Genomic DNA, 26,409 nt, shown 5'->3' with positions numbered 1-26,409 from the left:
TTATGGAGTCAAAAAGAATTATGGATTTAAGCTCTTCTCTGTTCAATAATTGTGACATGTTACCACCTCGTTGTGGCAATTTCAGTGCTTTCAAGACTGTCCAGCGAATGTCATCCTCGCTATGATTGGTATCCGTGAAGTGGTCAACCAGTGGGGCATTTGGTGTCCTGCACCTAATACGGCTTCTATGTTGGCAGATTCTAGTCTTTACCTTTTGTGTCGTTTGACCGATATAGACTTTATTGCAAGGAGAGTATATTGGATAAATCACGTTACAAGTATTACAATTTGAAAACGTGTTGCATCTCACTGTAGTATTGTTGAATGTGAAAATTTTACCTTCAATTGAAATAACACAAACATCTGCTGTCACTCATGCTGTCACTCTGCTGTCACTCATGATGTCACTCTCACTCTGCTGTCTCTCTCTCTGCTGTCACTCTCACTCTGTTGGCTCTCACTCTGCTGTCACTCATGCTGTCACTCTCACTCTGCTGTCACTCTCTCTCTGCTGTTACTCTCACTCTGTTGGCTCTCACTCTGCTGTCACTCTCACTCTGCTGTCACTCATGCTGTCACTCTCACTGTGCTGTCACTCATGCTGCCACTCTGACTCTGCTGTCACTCTCACTCTGCTGTCACTCATGTTGTCACTCTAACTCTGCTGTCACTCGTGCTGCCACTCTCACTCTGCTGTCACTCTCACTCTGCTGTCACTCTCACTCTGCTGTCACTCATGCTGCCACTCTCACTCTGCTGACACTCTCACTCTGCTGTCACTCATGCTGTCACTCTCACTCTGCTGTCACTCATGCTGTCACTCTCACTCCGCTGTCACTCTCACTCTGCTGTCTCTCACTCTGCTGTCTCTCACTCTGCTGTCTCTCATGCTGTCACTCTCGCTCTGCTGTCACTCATGCTGTCACTCTCACTCTGCTGTCACTCTCACTCTGCTGTCACTCTCACTCTCACTCTGCTGTCTCTCATGCTGCCACTCTCTCTCTGCTGTCACTCTCACTCTGCTGTCACTCTCACTCTGCTGTCACTCATGCTGTCACTCTGCTGTCACTCATGCTGTCACTCTCACTCTGCTGTCACTATCTCTCTGCTGTCACTCTCACTTTGTTGGCTCTCACTCTGCTGTCACTCTCACTCAGCTGTCACTCATGCTGTCACTCTCAATCTGCTGTCACTCTCTCTCTGCTGTCACTCTCACTCTGTTGGCTCTCACTCTGCTGTCACTCTCACTCTGCTGTCACTCACGCTGTCACTCTCACTCTGCTGTCACACATGCTGCCACTCTCACTCTGCTGCCACTCTCACTCTGCTGTCACTCATGCTGCCACTCTCACTCTGCTGTCACTCATGCTGTCACTCTCACTCTGGTCTCACTCATGCTGTCACTCTCACTCTCACTCTGCTGTCTCTCACTCTGCTGTCTCTCATGCTGTCACTCTCGCTCTGCTGTCACTCATGCTGTCACTCTCACTCTGCTGTCACTTTCACTCTGCTGTCTCATGCTGTCACTCTCACTCTGCTGTCACTCTCACTCTGCTGTCACTCTCACTCTGCTGTCACTCATGCTGTCACTCTCACTCTGCTGTAACTCTCACTCTGCTGTCACTCTCACTCTGCTGTCACTCATGCTGTCACTCTCACTCTGCTGTCACTCATGCTGTCACTCTCACTCTGCTATCACTCTCACTCTGCTGTCACTCTCACTCTGCTGTCACTCTCACTCTGCTGTCACTCATGCTGTCACTCTCACTCTGCTGTCACTCTCACTCTGCTGTCACTCATGCTGTCACTCTCGCTCTGCTGTCACTCTCACACTGCTATTTCAAAGAACAGTGGTCCTAAGCATAGAAGGGATAATAACAAAAAGTTTTTATAGACTTCAAAGCGCGGGGACGCACTGGGTCAGTGTAACCAGGCGCTCTACAAACTCCCGTAACATAGCATAACTTCAATAAGCACTATAAAGTTGATGCCTATGTCCAGCCGGACATGGAATGTTTATTAAAACGATGTATAGATACGAAAAAATTAAAACAAATACATTAGGGCACAGTCCTGTACCCAACATGAGGAAAAGAAGAATAGAAATATGGAGAAAGAAAGTGAACGAAATATCAGGCAATAACTTTGGAGCCAATCGTGGCTTGCATCTTATTACATAGTACAGCAAGCTCTAACCGAAAATAACCACAATATATAGACACAATGGTTAACCGCATGCGCGCTGCGGCGATTTTCGCGCTACGTGGCTTTTTTAAAAAAGCCGCGTTAGATGGGGAGCTCAGCTCGTCATCAGCGTGGGAGCGGCGCAACTGATGATGAGCTGAGCTCGTCATCAGCGCCGAAGGGGTTCATTTGTAGTACTGTTTGTGAAAGTCGACGTTTCGATCCCACGCGCCTACATTACCGGGATCATCATCAGGACTAATTAATATAATTGCCTGGTTTATAACATTTAGCCTGTTGGAATAAGGGGAGAGAAAAAACAGAAGATAGTGACCCAAGAGAATCACATAAGGTTCAAGTACGGGCATGTCAACAATAATTGGTGGTGAGGGTGACATCATTATAACGGACTATTTGTGACTCAATCTTTAGATTTATTCCAACAACCGGTGCCAAATTGGTGCTCGTGGTGCGAGGAGCCTGGAACAGCACGTTGTGAGTGCGGCTTAGCAGTGGCTTTCGGGGAAGGGGTTTGAATCATGCTTCAAGGCTGTTTGTCGTCGTTTTGAAGTGAAGGACGGCAAAAGTTTGTAACGTGATACGATGGCAGTGAAGATAGTGAATGAAAATTCAACAACGCAGTGAATGATCTGGAAGCGCTCGGGATTTTAAGTGATTATTCCGCGCAGTGTGGGCGGGACCGGTGTCTGGGGAACACCGAGGTATTCCATAAGGGAATACCGCTTTGATGGATTAAAATGAACGGCGCAGTTTAATCAAAATCTGTGAGTGTACAGGTAAATGACAATGTTGAGAATACCGCAGTGATGGAATAACCTGTGAAGTGCAAGTTCATGACAATGTAGGTACGCGGCGGAGGGGCGAGATGTGCCGCTAACCTTGTTGTGGCTCAAGACGGGTCATAGGCGTCCTAGGGTTGGTCCCAAGTCGAGGCGCTTGGTGTGTTCTCCTGCAAAAAGTTTAGGTAAAACGTTCGCTTTACTGAGACCAATGGATGAACAAGGGTATGCTGGGATAGCGGTGGAAACAGCCTTGCCGTAATTACCTTGTATTTAATCAATGTTTATGGACCAGTGTGTTTCGGGTTTCTGTGTACGCCCGGGTCCTGCGGGAATATCCAAGAATACCGAATGCAATGGCGGTTTGGTTCCGTTTGGAGCTGAAATTGGGATAAGGAGTAAATTATCCAACTAGGAACACCCTTACCTGCGTGGAGGTCGGGTAGCGGGGGTCGGGTGGGGGGGGGGAAATTAGGGATTCAGAGCCGCTTACCTCAAAGGAGCCTCGGGTGGAGTAGACGCTGTGGTCGTTCCTCCATATACCGCGTGGTAGCTGGAACACTCTGGCACAGGGCTGCCCTGGTTTTAACCAAGAGTGTATGCGCACCATTTTGGTAATGGGGCGTTAAAAGAGAGGGTAGGACTACAGTGGTGTGAAAATTAGGTATTGGGGCGTTGAAAGAGAGGGTAGGACTACAGTGGTGTGAAAATGGCGATGGCCATCTTGGGACGGTGAGCAGAGGTGGTGAAAATTATTTGTTAAGTGGACATTCCAATATAAGTACCCGATTTGTGAAGGATTAACGTGCCTTTTGGTGACAATATTTACATAATTTACACATTAATCAAGTACTGATATATACATATGTGCAATTTGCACAGTTCAGACTGCTAATTTACTGATTTTGGCAAAATTACGGCACATTTAGTGCAAGGTTCACACAGTTGTATGCATATACATACATGTACAGATCACGCAGTTCAGACTGCTAAATTATCCATTTGGGCACAATTACGCTATGCCTCTTTGGTCAGAAAAGGTTTAGGTTACATCATCCTCCATTGTGTGTTAACCAGTTATGGGGAGTGCTCCATTGAATTGCCCAAAGTTCCAGGTTGTTAAGAGTTCATATTTCATGTGGTTTCAAGTTCAAAATAAAGTGGTACAGTCTTCTGTTCTGTTCAGCCTGTTTCTTACGGAGTCAAAAAGAATTATGGATTTAAGCTCTTCTCTGTTCAGTAATTGTGACATGTTACCACCTCGTTGTGGCAATTTCAGTGCTTTCATGACTGTCCAGCGAATGTCATCCTCGCTATGATTGGCATCCGTGAAGTGGTCAACCAGTGGGGCATTTGGTGTCCTGCACCTAATACGGCTTCTATGTTGGCAGATTCTAGTCTTTACCTTTTGTGTCGTTTGACCGATATAGACTTTATTGCAAGGAGAGTATATTGGATAAATCACGTTACAAGTATTACAATTTGAAAACGTGTTGCATCTCACTGTAGTATTGTTGAATGTGAAAATGGTACCTTCAATTGAAATAACACAAACATTGCACCCCCCACATTTAAATTGCCCCACAATGGGGGACAGACCCCAGGCAGATTCAAGAGTAGTAGATTGTGTAGGAGTGGGTAAGGCTGCTCTAACCAAATGGTCCTTGAGGTTCCTATTCTTTTTAAAGGCAAATAGGGGCCTGTCGATGTTCAGGATACCTGCATTGATGATGGGCCAATGGTGTAGTATCATTTTGCGTAATTTGTTAGACACAGGGGAAAAAGTAGGGACACATGCTATTTTCTCTAGCTCATTTTTGGGTTCAGGAGTTAGCAAGGTTTCTCTAGGGCAATACCATGCTCGTTTTGATGCGTTTTTCACAATTCTCTTAGAATAGCCCCGATCTTTTAATTTTGAGGTTAGGGTTGATGCCTCTCTAAAATAATCCTCCTTGCAGGAGCAATTTCTTCTGATTCTCAAAAATTGAGAATATGGGAGAGAGTCCCTCAAGGCCCTAGGATGGTTACTAGTGTAGTTTGAGAGCGTGTTACGCTCTGTAGGTTTCCTAAACAGTCGTGTCAGGAGTTCCCCCTCACAGTGAAAAATAGTAAGGTCCAGGAAGGCTATTGAGGAATTGTCAGTGGTGATTGTGAATGACAGACCAGAGCAGTTATTGTTCATCTAATGGAGAAACTGGCGTAGATCATTGATGTCATGTCTCCACAGGATGAAGATATCATCAATGTATCTACGCCAGAAACTGATACCAGAGAAGAATGGGTTAGTGAGTGTCAGGATAACATTTATTTCGAGTTGGTCTATGAAGAGTATAGCCAGATTGGGAGCAAAAAGCGAACCCATTGAGGTACCTTTGATTTGCTGGTAAAAAAGGTTATTGAATGTGAAGAAATTTCGAGTCAGGCAGAGTTCCAGAAGTTGTAAAATGAATGTGGGGGTAGGTACGGCATGGGGGCGTGGGCGAGAGTCCAGTGTTTTTTGTATCACCAATAGGGATGCTGTCTGGGAAATATTGGTGTACAGGGACTCCACGTCCAGGGTGCATAATGTGTCAGTAGTGGGATTGAAAGGGTGATGTTCTATCAGGTTTATCATTGCCATTGAATCTCTAACATAGCATTTTGTTGAGGGAACAAATCCCTTGATAAAAAAATCACATATGATCCAAGCGGTTCTAGAATAGACCCGCATGCTGAAACAATTGGGCGGCCTGGGGGATTGGTTATGTTTTTGTGAATTTTGGGAAGTGTATATATAACTGGGGGCGGGGGGATTTTACATTCAGAAAATTGAATTCTTTTTTGTAAGAAAGCCTTCATTGAGCCCGTCAGTGGTGATTTTCAAGATCAAACCTTGAATTTCCTTTGTGGGATTGGATGCCAGTCTTAGGTAATGGTCCTTATTATCCAGTTGTCTTTGGATTTCTGCCATATAAGCATCTCTTTCTTGTAACACGATTCCACCCCCTTTATCTGCACTTTTGATCACTAGTGCATTGTTAGTTTTCAGTAAATTGATCGCTTGTTTTTCTTTGAGGGTAATGTTATATGGGATGAATCTTTTGTTCTGCTCTAGATTTATAAATCTTTGAGAACCATTTTTTTCGAATGTCAGAATTTCTGATGGTAACATTCCTGATGATGGCAAGAATGTAGATGGAGGGCGGAAAGGAGTGTTATCAGTTGTGGGGTGAATTTGAAAGAAGGCTTGGAGACGTATACGTCTGAAAAATCTGAGAAGTTCTGTCTGGAGTTCCATGAAGTTTGGTGGGACTGTAGGGACGAAGGATAGTCCTTTTTTAAGTAAGGAAAGTTCATCCTGTGCTAGTAAATGATTGGACAAGTTGAAGATGGGGATAACATCTGTGTGTTGTGATGCTGGCCCTACCATTGGTAAAAGTTGTTGCGGGTCTTGCGTTCCCCTGGCGGATTGTGCCATCGCTAGACTTTCTTGACCCTGCCCCGTTGGGGCGGGTCCTGCTGGCCCCTGGCTAAAAAAGTATTGGGGTAGACTCCCCCCGCCTAGTGGAGCTGCGTTCCTCCCCTGGATCGGAGCTGTCTGATGAATCTGCCGAAGTGTCTGAAAAGCCGACCAGATTTTGGCGCCTGTTAAATCTGCCCCAGGGTCTGTTGTTCTGAGTGTTAGAATAGGACGTTTTGGTGTAAAAGTCCTTGTATAAATAGGGGTAGGTAGTCTCTATATTATATGTTTTGATGTCCTTTTTTATTTTGTTTGCCTTTTTATTCTGTTCCAGTCTGTGGAAATCGGCAATTGTCTTTTCAACTTGTTCCAGACGTTTTTTACTTTCAGTTGTTGGATTTGAATCTTGGATGTGTTTTAAAATGTCAGAGATCTCTATTCTCAATGCTTTCACTGTTTCAGTGGCAATATTGATTCCCAATACTAACCAATGGTGGGAGCAAGTCGTCCCAATGTAGCTGAAGTTGGAAATGTATTTGGGATTGTCAGTGAAAATCCCAGGAATGTTTCGGACCTGTAAACCCACGGGAATAACCTCAGCTTTAAGATAATCGGTGAGCATTAAGACCATGAGCTGTAGACGGACCTGCTTCTTCCTGAGTTTCTCTAGTTGGTCTGGAATAGAGGTGTTGGAGGGATTGGGGACTTCAGGAGTGTCTGATAGAAGTGAGGGGCCAGAACAGAGTTGTTTGATGTAATCGTCCGTGTATAGTGGTGCAAAAGCTGACATGCTGAGTCACTTGTGAGGTATTTAGAAGATGTGAGAGAGAGGTAAATGAGTACTAGGGTGGCCCGACCCGTTATCGGGTGGGTATGGGTAGGAACCCTTGCAATCCAGCCATTGCGCTAAAGTCTCAGTTTGACAAAACAAGGGGACCCGGTGGGTTCGCTTTGGACCGCGGGTAGTTAGTTATTTCAAAGAACAGTGGTCCTAAGCATAGAAGGGATAGTAGCAAAAAGTTTTTATAGACTTCAATAAGCACTATAAAGTTGATTCCTATGTCCAGCCGGACATGGAATGTTTATTAAAACGATGTATAGATACGAAAAAATTAAAACAAAAACAAATACATTAGGGCACCGTCCTGTACCCAACACGAGCAAAAGAAGAATAGAAATATGGAGAAAGAAAGTGAACGAAATATCAGGCAATAACTTTGGAGCCAATCGTGGCTTGCATCTTATTACATAGTACAGCAAGCTCTAACCGACAGTAACCACAATATATAGACACAATGATTAATTTGTAGTACTGTTTGTGAAAGTCGACGTTTCGATCCCACGCTCCTACATTACCGGGATCATCATCAGGACTAATTAATATAATTGCCTGGTTTAGAACATTTAGCCTGTTGGAATAAGGGGAGAGAAAAAACAGAAGATAGTGACCCAAGAGAATCACATACGGTTCAAGTACGGGCATGTCAACAATAATTGGTGGTGAGGGTGACATCATTATAACGGACTATTTGTGACTCAATCTTTAGATTTATTCCGACAACCGGTGGAAAATTGGTGCTCGTGGTGCGAGGAGCCTGGAACAGCACGTTGTGAGTGCGGCTTAGCAGTGGCTTTCGGGGACGGGGTTTGAATAATGCTTCAAGGCTGTTTGTCTTCGTTTTGAAGTGAAGGACGGCAAAAGTTTGTAACATGTGATACGATGGCAGTGAAGATAGTGAATGAAAATTCAATGACGCAGTGAATGATCTGGACGCGCTCAGGAATTTAAGTGATTATTCCGCGCTATGTGGGCGGGACCGGTATCTGGGGAACACCGAGGTATTCCATAAGGGAATACCGCATTGATGGATTAGAATGAACGGCGCAGTTTAATCAAAACCTGTGAGTGTACAGGTAAATGACAATGTTGAGAATACCGCAGTGATGGAATAACCTGTGAAGTGCACAGATTCTCTTAAAGCTGAGGTTATTCCCCTGGGTTTACAGGTCCGAAACATTCCTGGGATTTTCACTGACAATCCCAAATACATTTCCAACTTCAGCTACATTGGGACGACTTGCTCCCGCCATTGGTTAGTATTGGGAGTCGATATTGCCACTGAAACATTGAAAGCATTGGAAATAGAGATCTCTGACATTTTAAAACAAATCCAAGATTCAAATCCAACAACTGAAAGTAAAAAAACTTCTGGAACAAGTTGAAAAGACAATTGCCGATTTCCACAGACTGGAACAGAATAAAAAGGCAAACAAAATAAAAAACGACATCAAAACATATAATATAGAGACTACCTACCCCTATTTACACAAGGACTTTTACACCAACAGGTCCTATTCTAACACTCAGAACAACAGACCCTGGGGCAGATTTAACAGGCGCCAAAATCTGGTCGGCTTTTCGGACACTTTGGCAGATTCATCAGACAGCTCCGATCCAGGGGAGGGAGGCAGCTCCACTAGGCGGGGGGGGGGGGTGAGGCCACTCCAATACTTTTTTAGCCAGGGGCCAGCAGGACATGCCCCAACGGGGCAGGGTCAAGAAAGTCCAGTGATGGCACAATCCGCCACGGGAACGCAAGACCCACAACAACTTTTACCAATGGTAGCGCCAGCATCACAACACACAGATGTTATCCCCATCTTCAACTTGTCCAATCATTTACTAGCACAGGATGAACTTTCCTTACTTAAAAAAGGACTATCCTTCGTCCCTACAGTCCCACCAAACTTCATGGAACTCCAGACAGAACTTCTCAGATTTTTCAGACGTATCAGTCTCCAAGCCTTCTTTTAAATTCACCCCACAACTGATAACACGTCTCACACTCCTTTCCGCCCTCCATCTACATTCTTGCCATCAGCAGGAATGTTACCATCAGAAATTCTGACATTCGAAAAAATGGTTCTCAAAGATTTATCAAATCTAGAGCAGAGCAAAAGATTCATCCCATGTAACATTACCCTCAAAGAAAAACAAGCGATCAATTTAATGAAAACTAACAATGCACTAGTGATCTAAAGTGCAGATAAAGGGGGTGGAATCGTGTTACAAGAAAGAGATGCTTATATGGCAGAAATCCAAAGACAACTGGATAATAAGGACCATTACCTAAGACTGGCATCCAATCCCACAAAGGAAATTCAAGGCTTGATCGTGAAAATCACCACTGACGGGCTCAATGAAGGCTTTCGTACAAAAAATGAATTCAATTTCTGAATGTAAAATCCCCCCACACCCAAGTTATATATACACTTCCCAAAATTCACAAAAACATAACCAATCCCCCAGGCCGCCCAATTGTTTCAGCATGCGGGTCTATTCTAGAACCGCTTGGATCATATGTGGATTTTTTTATCGAGGGATTTGTTCCCTCAACAAAATGCTATGTTAGAGATTCAATGGCAATGATAAACCTGATAGAACATCACCCTTTCAATCCCACTACTGACACATTATGCACCATGGTCGTGGAGTCCCTGTACACCAATATTCCCCAGACAGTAGCCCTATTGGTGATACAAACAACACTGGACTCTCGCCCACGCCCCCATGCCGTACCTACCACCACATTCATTTTACAACTTCTGGAACTCTGTCTGACTCGAAATTTCTTCACATTCAATAACCTTTTTTACCAGCAAATCAAAGGTACCTCAATGGGTTCGCTTTTTGCTCCCAATCTGGCTATACTCTTCATAGACCAACTCGAAATAAATGTTATCCTGACACTCACTAACCCATTCTTCTCTGGTATCAGTTTCTGGCATAGATACATTGATGATATCTTCATCCTGTGGAGACATGACATCAATGATCTACGCCAGTTTCTCCATTAGATGAACAATAACTGCTCTGGTCTGTCATTCACAATCACCACTGACAATTCCTCAATAGCCTTCCTGGACCCACTATTTATCACTGTGAGGGGGAACTCCTGACACGACTGTTTAGGAAACCTACAGAGTAACACGCTCTTAAACTACACTAGTAACCATCCTAGTGCCTTGTCATGAACCTGCACTTCATAGGTTATTCCATCACAGCGGTATTCTCAACATTGTCATTTACCTGTACACTCACAGGTTTTGATTAAACTGCGCCGTTCATTTTAATCCATCAATGCGGTATTCCCCTATGGAATACCTCGGTGTTCCCCTGACACCGGTCCCGCGCACACTGCGCGTAATAATCACTTAAATTCCCGCGCGCGTCCAGATCATTCACTGCGTCATTGAATTTTCATTCACTATCTTCACTGCCATCGTATCACATGTTACAAACTTTTGCCGTCCTTCACTTCAAAACGACGACAAACAGCCTTGAAGCATGATTCAAACCCCTTCCCCGAAAGCCACTGCTAAGCCGCACTCACAACGTGCTGTTCCAGGCTCCTCGCACCACGAGCACCAATTTGGCACCAGTTGTCGGAATAAATCTAAAGATTGAGTCACAAATAGTCCGTTATAATGATGTCACCCTTACCACCAATTATTGTTGACATGCCCATACTTGAACCTTATGTGATTCTCTTGGGTCACTATCTTCTGTTTTTTCTCTCCCCTTATTCCAACAGGCTAAAGTTATAAACCAGGCAATTATATTAACTAGTCCTGATGATGATCCCGGTAATGTAGAAGCGTGGGATTGAAACGTCGACTTTCACAAACAGTACTACAAATTAACCATTGTGTCTATATATTGTGGTTACTGTCGGTTAGAGCTTGCTGTACTATCTAATAAGATGCAAGCCACGATTGGCTCCAAAGTTATTGCCTGATATTTCGTTCACTTTCTTTCTCCATATTTCTATTCTTCTTTTCCTCATGTTGGGTACAGGACTGTGCCCTAATGTATTTGTTTTTGTTTTCATTTTTTCCTGCCTATACATTGTTTTAATAAACATTCCATGTCCGGCTGGACATAGGAATCAACTTTATAGTGCTTATTGATGTTTTTAAAAACTTTTTGTTATTATCCCTTCTATGCTTAGGACCACTGTTCTTTGAAATAACTAACTACCCGCGGTCCAAAGCGAACCCACCAGGTCCCCTTGTTTTGTCAAACTGACTCTCACACTGCTGTCACTCTCACTCTGCTGTCACTCTCACTCTGCTGTCACTCATGCTGTCACTCTCACTCTGCTGTCACTCATGCTGTCACTCTCACTCTGCTGTCACTCTCACTCTGCTGTCACTCATGCTGTCACTCTCACTCTGCTGTCACTCTCACTCTGCTGTCACTCTCACTCTGCTGTCACTCATGCTCTCACTCTCACTCTGCTGTCACTCTCACTCTGCTGTCACTCTCACACTGCTGTCACTCATGCTGTCACTCTCACTGTCCAGTTTTTGATTTAAAATAAACAGTCAGTCATGCTCAAGACGATCACCGGACCGATTCAACACTCTGATATGCAACCAAGTTTTGCTAAGTACATGTAGACCCTCCGGAGAATGGTCACTGAGGATTGTTGCCAAGGATAGAATGTATACATTGAAGATAGTCACAGACAATGTCCCCACAGGAGATGGTAGTTTAGATGGGGAGGTATGATGCCCAATAGACCTGATAAGTTCTATTGTTGAGAATGGAGGACGATCAATGGAGGACAATCTGGCAAATCCACAGCATGAATCAAGTTGTATACGGAATATTACCAGGTTAGTATTTATTTATTTAATTCATATTTTTCTGCTATGCTACTGCACCATAATGGTGTTAGTGTGCTTTACATATGACATAAATTGGTCTGATTTAAATCAGAGGAGAAGTTTTCCAAAATGAAACAGCCATTCTAGCAAATGTCTGATTTTGTTCTTGAGGGGGTTTTAACTTTGGGATAAAGTGATTCTGTGCTTCTAAGTCCCCATCCAGATATGTTGAGGAGATCAGTCACGAAGGTTATAATTCGAAAGTGGAATGCCTCATGTCTAAACATGAAAAGAATTCTGGCTTTCATAGGAAGCCATTGTGGGTTTTTTAAGATAAGTGAGATGTGGTCCCAATTTTTTTTGTAGGTGATAAAAGTCTTACTATGGAGTGTAGAACTGTTTTCAGTAGTTTGGGAGAAGGTAGAGGTATGCCCGTCAATAAATGATCAAGATTGGAAATTGCAAGTGCTTTTGCAGCAGCATTTAAGTAGGTGGGGCAAAATAATGTAAAAATATTTTAAGTTCACAGGTGTGATAATTAGCTGCTCTTAGTATGTCGGGATAATGGTATGGTGGAGTCAAGGATGAAGCTCAGAGATTTTTCTGTGGACTAGATAGATGGGGAAAATAATCTACCTTGACTTCATGAGAGGTTAGGGATTGTTTTTTCAATTTATTTTCCCACGATGAGCAGAAACTTTATGAATATACTATTGGAAGGTTCTCCAACATCCTTTGTCAAGCAGGAGGAGAGGACAGGCATGTAGCTGATTGAGGACGTTTTCAAGTAAAATACCCACATGTTAATGAAAGTAGACATCTTCCCACTCAAATAAGGTATGCAGCAGTTGTAGATAAAGGTTGAAACGTGTGAGTGCAAGGACTGACACTTGTGGCACACTGCAAGACATCAGTGCTTTGACCGAGATTTACTTGATGGGGAAGTTGAGAACCGGCTCAGTTCTAGTCTTTACAAACCCATGCAATCCTCCAGTATAGAGACAAGGGGGCCTGGTTCGTTTGCCTCTGATGTCCTGAGATCCATCTTCTTAAAGCTCTGCAAAACCCAGCCATGTACAACCCTTTCAGCACTTGCCTCAGTGTTAATGATGGTGAACTGGCCCAGGCTTCTCAGGAGGGTTAGTATGGGCACTGTAACAGGCTCAATATTCAACCGCTAAACAACAGCACAATATAATAACTGATTGTCCAGTGCAGAGCTTACCTTTGTAAAAAGAAAAATACTTTTGAAACACAGTGAAACTTAAAACTACACACAACACAAAGGTATTTGGTACTCGGAGTTATGTTATGTTATGTTATATTAATTTATTGTGCGCAAGACTACCCCCGACTCCAAGGAGAGGTTGACAAGGGAACGCACAACAGGGCGTCCCATAAAGGCCTGATCTTGAAAGAGAGCAGGTCTCACTGGATCGGATGGAGACCCAGATTTAACTTGCAAAGCAAGTTTATCAAACCCATCCGAGGTAAGAGGGGGAAATGAACGCAGGGTGATCTGACGAGGTGTCCCATTGGAACTCCCCGACGAAACCCCAATGCTAGGGAACGTCCGATAGATAGCTTAGACTTTTCCCAAGAAATAGGAGGCAAGGGATTCGCAGTGGGAGACAGAACTCCCGGCTGTAGAGGGAGTCCGCTTGGCCATAAGATCTTTAACCGCCTTGAAGATGGCCCTTCTCTGGTAACCTTTTGGCAAGAATGTCCCTTTCTGTTTCCTTCTGCCACCCATTAATCTAAATGTTCCCTGGTGTGAGCGAATGTCCTGATAGGCCTGTGTTACCTCTTAAATAAGGCTTCTGCAAAATGTAGTGTACAAAATGATGCAAATGCTTGAAATCACTGGAATATTGAGGCGTATCATCTGTAGTTATGCAAGATAAAGACTGCCAGAACATTTAAAAAAAAAAGTATATAATGCAATGTACGATTTATGAAACCAAAAAAACTCAATGAAGTGTGTTTAAAAAAAAATAACCTGTTGTGGGCTAAAGCACAGGTGCAGGGCACCTCCCTTTGGTCTGGTAGGCATTAACAGCACTCAGTCTCTCAATGTTCGAATCACCTGTATTCAAGGCTTGTGATTGGCCTTGCATCATCCTGCCGCTCTTCTGTCCTGGCTTTCCTGCAATCAGGGAAAAATGTGCCAGCCACAGGTGCATGGCATGGCTACACCCCTCCTTGGCGCAGATCAGGTGGCCCTCTTCCATACCATCAGTCCACAGTGATGGGTGGGCTCACAGCTTGTGTTAGGGCCTTCTCGAGACTTCGGTGAGTAGGTCAAGTGAGGGCCTTGGTTCTCCTTGGTCAATGTGGTGATGCGGCCCACTTCTGGCGTAGATCCAGCGACGGCCGTTGAGTAGCTTCAATGTGCCTCAGCAGCAGTGGTTGAGCTGTGATCATGGCACGCTTCCATCAGTAACTCAGTAACCGCACAGTCCCATGGTCACACTCTGGCAAGTGCTGCAAGTCAGCAGCTTCTCTCTTCAAACGTAGTACATACAGGTAATACAGGGCTGGCCACTATCCATGTGGGCACACGAGGCAAGTGTCATGTGCTTACTCGGTCTCTTCTTTAGCAGTACAGACCTCTTCAGAACACTTTGGAGCATGTACCATGGCTGCAACAGCGAAGACTTTAGCAACACAAGTGCCATGATTTGATAATAATCAGGTTCAGGTTTAATATATCTTTATTCGGCTATAAAACAGCCATAAAGGAACAAAGTATCACACCACATGCCCAAAAAATGTACAAATACGCATATGACAAAAGATACAATAGAAAATGATATTTTTGTTTAAAATTAGAAACTAAAAAGTAATAAAATGCATGCGACTGATTCAAATCTCTTCCAAATAGTAATTGCTCTATTTATAAAATGTGACGTAGCATAGCAGGTATTTAATGAGTCTAATTTCTTTAAGCTTAGCAGGGCTAGTTTGTGTGATCTGATTTTATTCTTACGTAAAACAGGGACCAAAAATGAGTGATGTAATAGTCATTCCTTCAGTGGCACGGGCTGCTGGGCACACAGTGGTACCAGTGCCAGGACTACGACAACACAGTTGATAAGGCAATTTGCTCAGACACACTTCCGCAGTGCCACACATCCTCGGCTATGATTGCGATGACTGGCACTGAGGCTAGAGAATGCCATTCACACTTCCATGGACTCTGTAAGGTGGACCCATAGTGCCTGGGTCACTTCTCTGGCCCATGCCAGTTGTCCTCTCCTCCTGCAGGGTTTGCTTGCTTCTACCCTCTCCCTCAGGAAGAATCCTCCAGTCGTTCCAGGGCAACAAGCAGTTATTCTTCCAAGTCAGACTCCAGGTGGTATTCCCTCACCTCTGGGAAGCTGATTTTCGGGCAGACACCAACCCTGGTTGTGCAGTGGCCCTCTGGGAAATCTGTGGAGCACTTCTTCCTTGGTTGAAGAGAACTTGAACTGGAACCATAAATTGGTCAACGACTCATACTCTGATACACGTACAGCAGAAAAGAGATGTGTATTGTCTGTCTGCACTTTCAGAACTGATTTTTGTTGCTTCTTCTTTCATGTGTCCTTCTCAAGCTGTTTGCCAGACTCTGCTTTTGTCTAAAGTGATGCTCCTCACAGCAGGGCTGGAGCCCCACAACAAATGCAGAAAGAGGTGGGAACATTCTGCACCTGGCTATTACAGCTACACTCGACTGTGATCAGGAAGAGAGCCAACAGCTGACCCTTCACTAAAGGACCATTCACAATCTGGCACCAGGAACTGCAGTTTTTTACTCTTCGGCCCTGCCATCAATTTAATGGCAGTATTTAGTAGGACTAATCAACAGCTCTATGCAGCACAATGACCTCACTGAATTTATAAGAGGGCCTTGTTTCCTCTTTCCTCCCTTCAGTGTCTATGTCCCCTCCATCCAATCTCAGGAACGGGTTAACAATACACTTGGACTGTCGGGGAGAGTAGCATCACATCCACCATGTGCAAATGGGCAGGCTACGGACTTCCAACATGAAGCCACAGTCCTTCCTCACTCTGGTTCACTCGGATAAGTATGCTACGTGTAACATGAAAACCATGTACATACATACGCACAAGCATGCTCTTGTGATATCAGCACAGGGATCCAGGTTCACCTGTAGTTGCAGTTACATGAGTAGGCCAGTAGGCCACTACTCTTGTGACTTCAAAATCATGGTAAGTGGCCGCCAGCCGTGACATGGACAACAGTCTTCTGCCTCTACGGCGCACATGCTTGGTAAGTCCCCTCCTCAATCCAGGTCTAGATTCCTATCATGTCAGGCCTAGGTTTTGCACACTCTCTGAATTAGTGTGAGCCTGGGGCCAGAATCAAAAACTCAAGTTAGTGGGTACTCTCAACTGGGCACAGGACAGGGGTTATGATTGTACAACATGCAAGGGGCATTCCAATCTCAACAAACATGCTCTTAGTGGATGAGGTAAATTCACTGGTTGGGAATACCATTTTCAATTGGTTTCCCAAGCCTTGGCAACACATTTGTAATGGGAGGGTAGGTTTTGGTTGATGTATGTGTTATCTTTATATTGGTGTTAGTTGGTTAGTTTGCAACTATGGAAATGTCCCTGTTGAGTTCTGATCCATTAGGTGGAAATGGGCTCTGATAATTGTGGGAGGTAGAGTATCATGGTAATAGTTGGTGGTTTTGAGGAGTTTCATATATTTGGAGAGTTCAGCTTTGTCGATGGAAGAGGAGTCACAAGTGTTCTGGGTTTGGCAACGAGGTCCTTTATTGGGTGAAATATTTAGTTGAATATCTTAACATTTAAACTTAATTGCTCTTGCAAAGTAAGAGAGAAACTCATTACATTTTTTTATGGATGCAAATGTAGTGGCTTACAAGATGGTGCTGATAGTGTCAAATCCACAGAAAGACTGAGTAGTATTAGAGTGACAGACTGACTGTGATCCAGAGAGGGGAGTATCCCTTACCTCACACTAATGATTGTGATCTCCATTCCTCAGGGAAAAACCTGACTGGGAGTCAATGGTGTGAATGTCTGTCTACAAGTGGGAGCAAAATTGTGAATTTCTCACTTTTCTGATTTGTTTACACTACAAATTTAATTTGGACAGCCTACAAATTTAGTGCTCTGATAAACCAGGATATTTTAGTCTCTTGCACAAGATGAATGTGCAAAAAGTGGTTAAACGGTGGTTGGGTTCAGTTGGGAGCAATTTTGTTTTCAGCAGTGGTAGTGATTTTAGTCCTCAGAGTATCAATTTTAACTTATTATACAGAAATGTCCCCTTATATTATTACTATGTTATTGAAAATGATTTTATGTGTGCAGTATACCGAGATTCAGACCCGATCCAGGGTTTCTAAGCACATTTCTCAGCGATTAACCACGTTGTGTCGAAATTTCTTGAAGGCTGACAGCCCACTGACCCAGGCCTCTTCTACTTTGCAGATGGAGCACCTGGTTGCAGAAGGAGGACGGATTCACAGAAAATCCAGCAGTAGCTTTGAGGGTCCCCGAACAGGAAAGCACTTCACCAAACCTGAAGGGAAAGAGGGGGAAGCCTCTAGATCTGTAACAGAACCACAGACCAAGAAAGAGGCGATGAAACAACAGGGGAGGGAGGCCTGGACCAAAAAGAAGCCGCTCCCGCTGGACGCCAGGAAGCCCTGCGCCACCAAGCCGCCCAGCTGCACCCCTGCTGCGAGGAGGCCGGGCACGCTGATCCTGGCTCCCAGCCTGGAGTCCGTCTACCAGCCGCAGCCCCAGAGGCTCTTCTCGGCGCAGGAGGCCCAGCAGGTGATGAAAGCGGTGCTCGAGAGGACACTGCAGGACAGGCGCCATGAAGGCCCAGGCTGGGCCCAGCTGGCCTTGGACGTGGCCGAGGAAGTGAAGCAATCCATCAGGGACCTGGGCTATGAGAGGTACAAGCTGGTTTGCTACGTCGTGCTGGGCCCTGCGGGGAGGACTGGGCTGAGCTGCAGCAGCCGCAGCCTCTGGAGCCCGGCCTCGGACACCTATGCGGAGTACGTCTTCAGGAACAGCCGCGTCTTTGCTGTCTGCGTGGTCTTCGCCGGCTACTATGAGTGATACAAGTGTAGGAGTAAAGATCGTGCCATACACTGAATTTAAAACACAATATGAAAACACTGGCTCTGAGTCCCCTCGGCAGGTAGGGAGCATGCACTGTCGCTTGGAGACTAGCTGTTGAGTCTAAAAACACTCTAAAAGGGGGCTTTTAGCTCGGCTGTTACTGACAATACGTTGGCATCTTCTTTATCAGCCTTCTCCCTTGGCAGCGCGCGCCAGGGTCACTCCCTACACCACTTCCGTTTCTTTGTGTGGCGACTGGACGAAGTCAAGGTTGATTTATTTTAATTAATGTCAATCTGTGCGCGTCCTGCCGTCCTGGACTGAGGTACTATTTCTTTTTTGTGTGTGCATTTTTATATAGCGCACTTCTGTCCTCTAGTGGCCGAATCTGATTATTTCAAACCAGACCTCAGTTGTCTTTACTGGATTTACAACCAACCTCTTATGCTACGTTTTACAGTTCTTTGTCTTCCTTCCACTACCTTGAGTTTTGAACTCAACAGCTTGGTGATTCTTGGCTTCTACAAAGAGTTACAAGTTATTTTTTATTACTGTTGTTATTTCATTTGGAACTTTCAAACTGCACGTTTTCCACTAGTGACATTGTGTCACTCTAAATGTCCATGGCCATTTGTTTTGTAATTTTTTATAGCTCGAACTTGACACAAGGTATCGGAGCTCTTTACATGAGCACTAGTTACATTACACAAGTTCACATTCATGTTTATATTAAACAGGAGAGATTAAGTGATTTGACCAGACTTGCAGGATGTTGAGCTGAGCAGAGACTCTACCTGCTCCAGTGCTTAATTGGCAAAAAAACGTAAGTGTCGGTGCTCTCGTTATGTAACTGTCACACTCCTCCTACAAGTGTGAAATGTCGTACTATTTCAGGCCCCCAAAGCTATAAGAATTGCTTGGATGACAGGTAATAGTCCTTTTTAATGTATATTGAATTAATAACTAACTGTTATGAGGGTCATCTCAAATTAGCCACACAGCGCCACCTTGTGGCAGACTGTCTCAAGCGCTGGTGTTGACATTTAAGTGCATGTGCAGAGCACAGGAAACCAACGGCTCAAATTAAACACTGCTGGTTCCCCGCTTCAGAAGTCAGCATCTCTGGCTCTAGCCCCATTTCATTCTTCTTCCTCCCACCCACTCCTTCTCAATTTTACTTCTTAAGTCTGCTTGCATCTTGTTAGAAAACAAGTATTAGCAAAGCCAAACGGTCTCGCCTATGCCAGATCTATTGGCTTTGTCAATGTTTAGCCATATTGTCTAGCAGCCTAACAGTTGTGCAGCATGGCTGAAAGTGTAAAAATAAAAAGTGGTATGACGCAGTCAACATGGGCTGGAGAATAGCGCTTTTTTTTATTTAACCATGCAGCACAGCAGCCACACAACGCAACGTATAGCACGTTGTTTTTTTTACCTTTGGCAATGCTGCACAAAATTGACAATGCCAATAGAGCTCACATTGGCGAGACATATTGGTTTTGAAATACTTGTTATCACTTGGTCAACTGCTGCATAGCTGGCCTTTCCAAATGCATGTAAAAAAGTTCTAAATGCCTTGTAAAATTCTAGCTAAGGTGAAAGTAAAGTCATTTCCCGGTACATTTTTTCCCTGCCTCAATTTGCAAATACCTTATGTGGATGAATGTTCATTTTATTTTCAGTAAGTACCCATCATCAAAAAGACAATTATTTGGGAAATTCTTGTAGGCTTGCACTTTTATAATAGATGTCATTACTGGGCAAGATATCAATGGAAATGCTCCCGGCACAGAACTCAGGGTGCCTCTTTCTGATCTGTATGTTTTTACAATGCATCATCCTAAATTTCAGAGTTTTTAGGTTTGTTGTTACTGGATTTTGTTCTCTTTCAATTCTTATGCAGTCCTCTCACTACAGAAAACATCAGTGTGGTATTGATTCTGTGGATTCAGAACGGCCTGGAACAGTTTAATAATCAAAATAGCTGTTATGTTTCTACCTGACAAGATGCATGTAAGTGCCATTTTCTGGCTACCTTCAATACCTCTAGTCACTTGTAGTAAGAAAATGATGTGCCTGCTCAGTTGCTGCTCAACTCCAATAAGTGATTATAGTTGAGTCGTGAAGTTATTAGCAGACTGTATGACAGGCAGGTAAAGAAATGTTTATATCTGATTTTTAAACAACGAAAATGAATGCTAACTTTAAGCTCTTCTGAGCTGTTTCCATGAAATGTGCTGTAATTGGCAAAACAGGGCCATTTACGACAGATTGTTCCTTTTGGGAGAGCTTTAATGCATTAAAGGAAAGCAGGAATCACTTTGCATGTTACCACACGGCAACTATAGCTAATTTTGAGAGGGAACTGCATATAAACGGTATCTGATTTTGCAACAAAGTACTAGCTGTATATTGGTGAGTTTAATTTGCTCTACAGATTTCATATTCACTTTGCACAGTTTCAACTATTAATATGAGGGGTCAAGAGACCAAAAATGTAAGCTTTTTGGGGAAAAGGTAACGGTTTAACCATGCAGTATGGTAGTAAAATACCCTCCACCATATGTTTAAAGGATATTGCAAGCCACCTTGAAATACCATTATCTTCGTCCCCATGCCTCTTTTTTTGTGCCTTGCAGTATATGATAGCAAGTATCCTTTCTGTACATTATAAGTAGAGGTGTGCAAAATTCATGTAATTCGCTTTTACACAATTATGCAACATTTCTGGAAAATTATGCAAAATTGTACGAATCACAAATTCATCATTTAGCTCTAGATTTTAGCACAAAATGCATCCTTGTGTCAATTTTAGACGCAAGAAAAAATTTTGCCCAAATAAAACCACAGTTACTGCTGACCCGCGTTCTAGTTGTTCACGTTGTTCCTTTACTCCTTCACTATCATTTTGCTATAGATGGTGGCATATTTATGTGATATGGCGTAATGGAGTCATTTTGGTAATTTTGTATAACAGGCATACCACTACTCCTGAAATTACACCTGCGTAATTTAAATTTCACCTGAGTATAGTTATAAGGATATTGCAAATCACAGAGGTGTCCTGTGACCAAGTAGCACAATGAGGCTGAACTGTAAGGTACTTCATAAGGGCATGGAACTCCAAGGTGTCCCACACTAACATTTTTATTTATGGCAGAGTGTATTTTATTCCTTATTATACATGCTCTCACATCACCCGCCCCACAAACCGCTTGATGTTTTGCTGTTTCATATGAAAAAGATAGTATGGTTGCAGACATGAAAAATACAAGTAGAATATGTAGTATGAAATTAAACACTCAAAAAGCAGTTAGTAAATTGTTGCTAAAACATATTTTGCAGAAACATGCAGAGATTCTATTTTTCCACCTATGCGTGATCAAAATAAACATGTTTCCATAAATGTATATTTTCTGCTGAGCACTGTTATTTTGGATAAACAGATCAGAAGAACATGAGGCAGTCGTTCATTCAAATGTTTATGCTATTTCTATTATTATGAATATATTGAAAATGAAAATGATGTATGCTAAATGTTGGGTGCATGTAGCTCTTTCAAACTGTGGGATAAAGCATTGTTATACAAAGGCATGCTCTTGCTGTTTAAACTGCAGGTGTAAAGCTGAGACCTGCTTCTTACTTTGGCTGCCTGCTCTGGAAGCAGGCTTTATGATGCCACAATTCAACTGTATTAACATATTGCCCTTGAGCCACTCCATAATGTTATTATTGCAGGTGATTGAGACATCACAACTCGACTGTAATAAGGAAATCTGAGATGAGGTTTGCTTGCCCACAAGTATTGGATCCTTATAATGTACAGCAGAGGGTACTTTTATCCCATTTATGATGTGGATCTGCAAGAAACTGCCCTGGGAACAGCTTCATCTATGTGTAGCATCCAAGCTCTATTTGTACCTTTCTTTACTCAGTCACAGCTGCTGCTCTCAATACAGTATTGCAACTCAGGATAAAAAAATCAAAAAAGCCATATCATAAAACAATAGGTGTTTGCCTTTGAGCTCTAATTGAAGGCCCTGCGAGGCCCTTGGAGGTACTGAGAAAAGCTAGGTCTTCCAGCTGACTGCCTAGCATTCTGTATACACGTAGTGGCTACAAGTATACCATCGTTGGAGCAAAAAGATATGCTTTTCAATGGAGCTAAAATTACATCCAACAAACTCTTCCAAGTTCACCAGGAAATGATCACAACATGCACCGAAAAAGGCTAGATGCCTCCGTCTCAACACTTATGTGATCTAATGACATTCCTTGCGAACAAAGTCACTTTGGTCTGAGGAAATCTCACTCAAGCAGTCAGTCAGCCATTACCCATCCGCCTCTCCATGAGATCCTTGCTACGTACAAAACTTAATTTAAGCCAAGCATCAATCTCCTAGATCAGCGGTTCTTAACCTTTTGATTTCTTTGGACCCGTCAGTGCTTAATTTGTGAAAGAATAACTGCCTGGGCCGAAATCTTTCTCATAAGCCTGTGGCTAGCACTACTGAATATTGATACGCGGAATACCACGGCTGCTGAGTCTCGATGGCACCTCATGCCTCTTTAATCCACCATCAGAGAGTCAGGCCCCCTTTTTCTCACTCTTACAAGTTCCTGCTTCCTCCATTTGGCACTGTTTTTCTTTCTTTCTCTTCCTCCTTCTTTCACCCTATTGTGTTTGTTTTTGCTCTGGGTCAAAATTTGATGAGGTAAAATAAGTGCCATTCTCTAAAAATGAGTTTTGATAAGCCTCACCTGCAACCACCAGCTTAAATTGAGGAATGCTAATTCTAAGGGGAGAGGATGTAGCCGACTTTGAAGTTGGGGAACCAGGTTCGAGTTTGGTGGGAGACTCATACATCCTGTGATTCTGGGTAAATCGCTTAATCTCATTTTGCCTAAAAAATGAAGGTGTCCATCTGTAATGCAACTGGTGCTCATGTAAAGCGCTCTGATACTTTTAGGTCGAGTTTGCACTACATAAAACTGTAACAACAAAAAAACAACATAAACAAGGTCATATGTATTGCGAGGGTGCATATTTTCCCATATGGGGGAGGCCTAATTATGTTGCCCCACAATCCAGATGGCCTAGAAACTGTACGGCAAGTTCACATAAATATTCCCTAGTATCCAATGAAAACATTCGCTTAAGGCCCACTCAGGAACTGGGAGAACTGTTTTGTTAAAAGCTGCATCATTATATTGTCAACCAGTGCTTAATTTGTAAAAAAGCGTGTGTTGGTTTCCTAAGCTTTGCTTCACTAGGACGGTCAGCGCCAATAAATGTCAGCGCACCGTTTACCAAGGTTGCGTAGTCTTCAGTATACATCATGCCCCTATTATTCACTACGAGCACCATCTGCACCTTTATCCCACCCTTTCAGGGTCATGCTTTCTCCCTTTCAGACTTTTTCTGTTTATTTCCTCCTCCTTTCAACTTTGTGTGTTTTCCCTCTCTTGCTGCCTGGGAAGTGTCTGGTGATGAAAAGTAAGGGCCGGTCCCCAAAAATGAGTACCTGTGGCAACCACCAACTCAAATCAAGCACTGAAACCCTCGCCCATGCAATCTCTACAATTTAAACCTCAATACAATATACAAAACTGCAGAAACAAGTCTATATCAAATACTCAGATTGTGAAATATTTGAATTAATTCAAGAACAAAAAACAAATGTGAAAAACAACATTTTAATGGAAGGGTTGGCTTTTTCCGAAATGTAGTATTGTCTCTAAAAGATAACACAATATTCCAGACTCTGGCCTATAACTTGGTCTTATTTCTCCTAATGCATACTCTCCTTTTGTGGACTGCTTCAATTGAGGGCACCATTTGTCTATACAAGATTCTGTTTGCTTTATTTGCGCTGCTCATATGGCTCAAGCCGAGGATGCCAACTTAATTTATGGATTCCAATTTCAAAGTCCTTCATTTTTACAGAATGTTTTAAAATGTTCAATTTTTCTTTTTTGTGTATATGTACTTTATTAATTTAATAATTTTTTTTTTTTTTAAACCCTGAACTCCCTGTGGTCCGAGGACCATAAGTTAGGAACCACTCTCCTAGATCATGACAAGATCCATCACATCATCCTTAACTTCCCAGCTGGTCACTCAAAAAACAAAGAAAACCTCTTATCTCACTGGTAGAAAGAAAGTTAATTAACCAAACATCCTGGCATCTGTAAACCAGTCTCCTGCCTACCATGAATTTCAGGGAATAACAGGTATTCAGAAGGGACCATTACTAAGAATTGTGTTAATCTTCATCATAAATCTGTTGCTTTCATCACAGTGGATCATGGCAAATTTCATCTCCCAGTTGAAGTCCTTGCTATCAAATAGTACACAATTAGAAATATCCACATCTGACAGATTCAATTCTTTAAAAATCCTTAATAATTGTCTCAGTATTGTTTTAGCATTAATAGTTTTTGAACAGTATTAAACTTGTCATGAATAAAATGAATGAAAGGAAATTTTCAAAAATGCATTGCTGATTTACTTTTCCTCTAATTCAGCTACTGTACTGCAGCACTTCCTTCTCTCACTCACACATGTAAACTTGTGGGTGCAAGTTCCCTGTGTCCTGTCTGTGTGGTTATGAAAAAGGGAGATGTGTTGTTCTGGAGGATGATCCTGCGTATTGATTTTCAATGTGTCTTACTCTGTCTGGGAGTCAAGGCAGGAGAAAGGCTGGACAGTGAACTGCTTAACTCCTAAGAAGATATCCATCTGTACTTTAAAAAATATAAGGGACCAACCTACATGAGCAATGGAGTACGACCAATTTTATGGTATTTTTTTAGGAATTATAATTGTTTGTTTTTCGAAAAGTATTACATTTGACTTGAATTAATTAAGAGTATGTTGCATAATTCATAACTGATTTGGTTTTTCTGTAATTCAGCTCCTTCCGCTATTCATCCTTGTAAACTCCTCTTTGGCTCACAGTGGTGCATGTAGCGGTGGATACTGTTTGCGTTTTTCTACAACTGACCTCAGCTGCATCCCGTCCAGCCTGATGTTTGCGTCGTGGTCCCCCTCTGACTGACACCATCAATAACAACTTTCGCGCTGCCACAGATTTGTAGATGTTCAAGGTAGGGTGCATGTCACAGAGGTACAGATGCGGCTTGTGAGAGGTTCCACACCCAGGTATTCACTCAGAAACGGGGGTGCAAACGCAGCTGCATTACTTTCACCAAGGTGTATTCAGCTTCTGGGTCACACTATGATCAGAGAAGGCTGTGGAAGTTTCCGGTGGCTCTCCTCGACCTCTGACCCACACACCAAAGAGGGGTTCTCACAGTTCTGGGCAATGCATGGTTAGCATTTCCCGTTGTTTTAGGGGAGTGCCAATGATTGCCCATTAGCAGTGGGGTGCAAAATGTTGCCCTTGGAAAGTAATCTCCACCCTCTCTTCGCTTGACAGACTGACCTTTGATTGCCTCCAGCAAACACAGTACTTGTAAAAAAAAGAAACTGCAGTAGAAGCCTGTGTCCCTCATAGACCAGGTACAGCCCAAAGGACAGCAGGGAAAACCTTTCTCCCGCTAACAACAAGTGCAGCTTGACGATGCATGGGCAACACGGACATATGCAAAGAAAATGTCAGTCAGTCAGTCAGTCAAAAACTTTATTTCAGCTATTACAGCCATAAAAGCACATATAATATGACATTGTCAAATAGACATCATAAAATAGCACAATAATTTAAAAGCTAAGAGATACAAGTTTTCATTAGGACTCCTTGACAGTTAAAACATATCAATGGATTTAGAACCTGAAAGAATGGACTCTTCTGAACATTTTGCGTGCCGATAGCCATAAATGCTGGGATTATTGTTTTCAGCCTCAAGATCTCTAAAGTAGGACAAGCAGGAAGGAAAAAAATCGAAACAGCATTTCGAGTTCAAGACAGAGTGGTCTGGTCTGGTCAGCCGCCCGATAAATTTGGAATAATCTATACTCGATCTGAAGGAGCCCATATAGGGGTGGCAAATACTATCCTTGACCTCGCACTTTTTTAGTCACCCCATGCCACAGTCTCGCCTTCCAGAACCATCTTGACTGGAATCTTCTCACTTAACATTGCACATTGTGTCCATAAGCGCTGGAAATTGAAGTGTGGGAGTAGTGCAGCACCCCCAAAAATAACCATGCTAAAGTTGAGAAGGTGAAGCTGCAGT

At 43.1% G+C, this 26,409-nt stretch overlaps 1 protein-coding gene across 1 annotated transcript in view; it reads left to right on the top strand.

The window, feature by feature from the left end:
- Positions 1–24,584, top strand: part of LOC144776166 (dynein light chain Tctex-type 5-B-like) — a 60,247-nt gene extending 35,663 nt beyond the window's left edge. Inside the window, exon 2 of the mRNA XM_078659255.1 lies at positions 17,569–24,584. Within this exon, the coding sequence (XP_078515381.1) occupies positions 17,569–18,207 (639 nt within the window). The 3' untranslated portion in view covers positions 18,208–24,584. The remainder of the gene's footprint in view (positions 1–17,568) is intronic.
- The last annotated feature ends 1,825 nt before the right edge of the window (positions 24,585–26,409 follow it).

This window comes from Lissotriton helveticus, chromosome 1_1 (genome assembly GCF_964261635.1).
Source record: "Lissotriton helveticus chromosome 1_1, aLisHel1.1, whole genome shotgun sequence".
Classification (NCBI taxonomy): Eukaryota; Metazoa; Chordata; class Amphibia; order Caudata; family Salamandridae; genus Lissotriton; species Lissotriton helveticus.
Note: the sequence above shows the minus strand (reverse complement) of the source record. Positions and strands in the feature narration are given on the sequence as shown.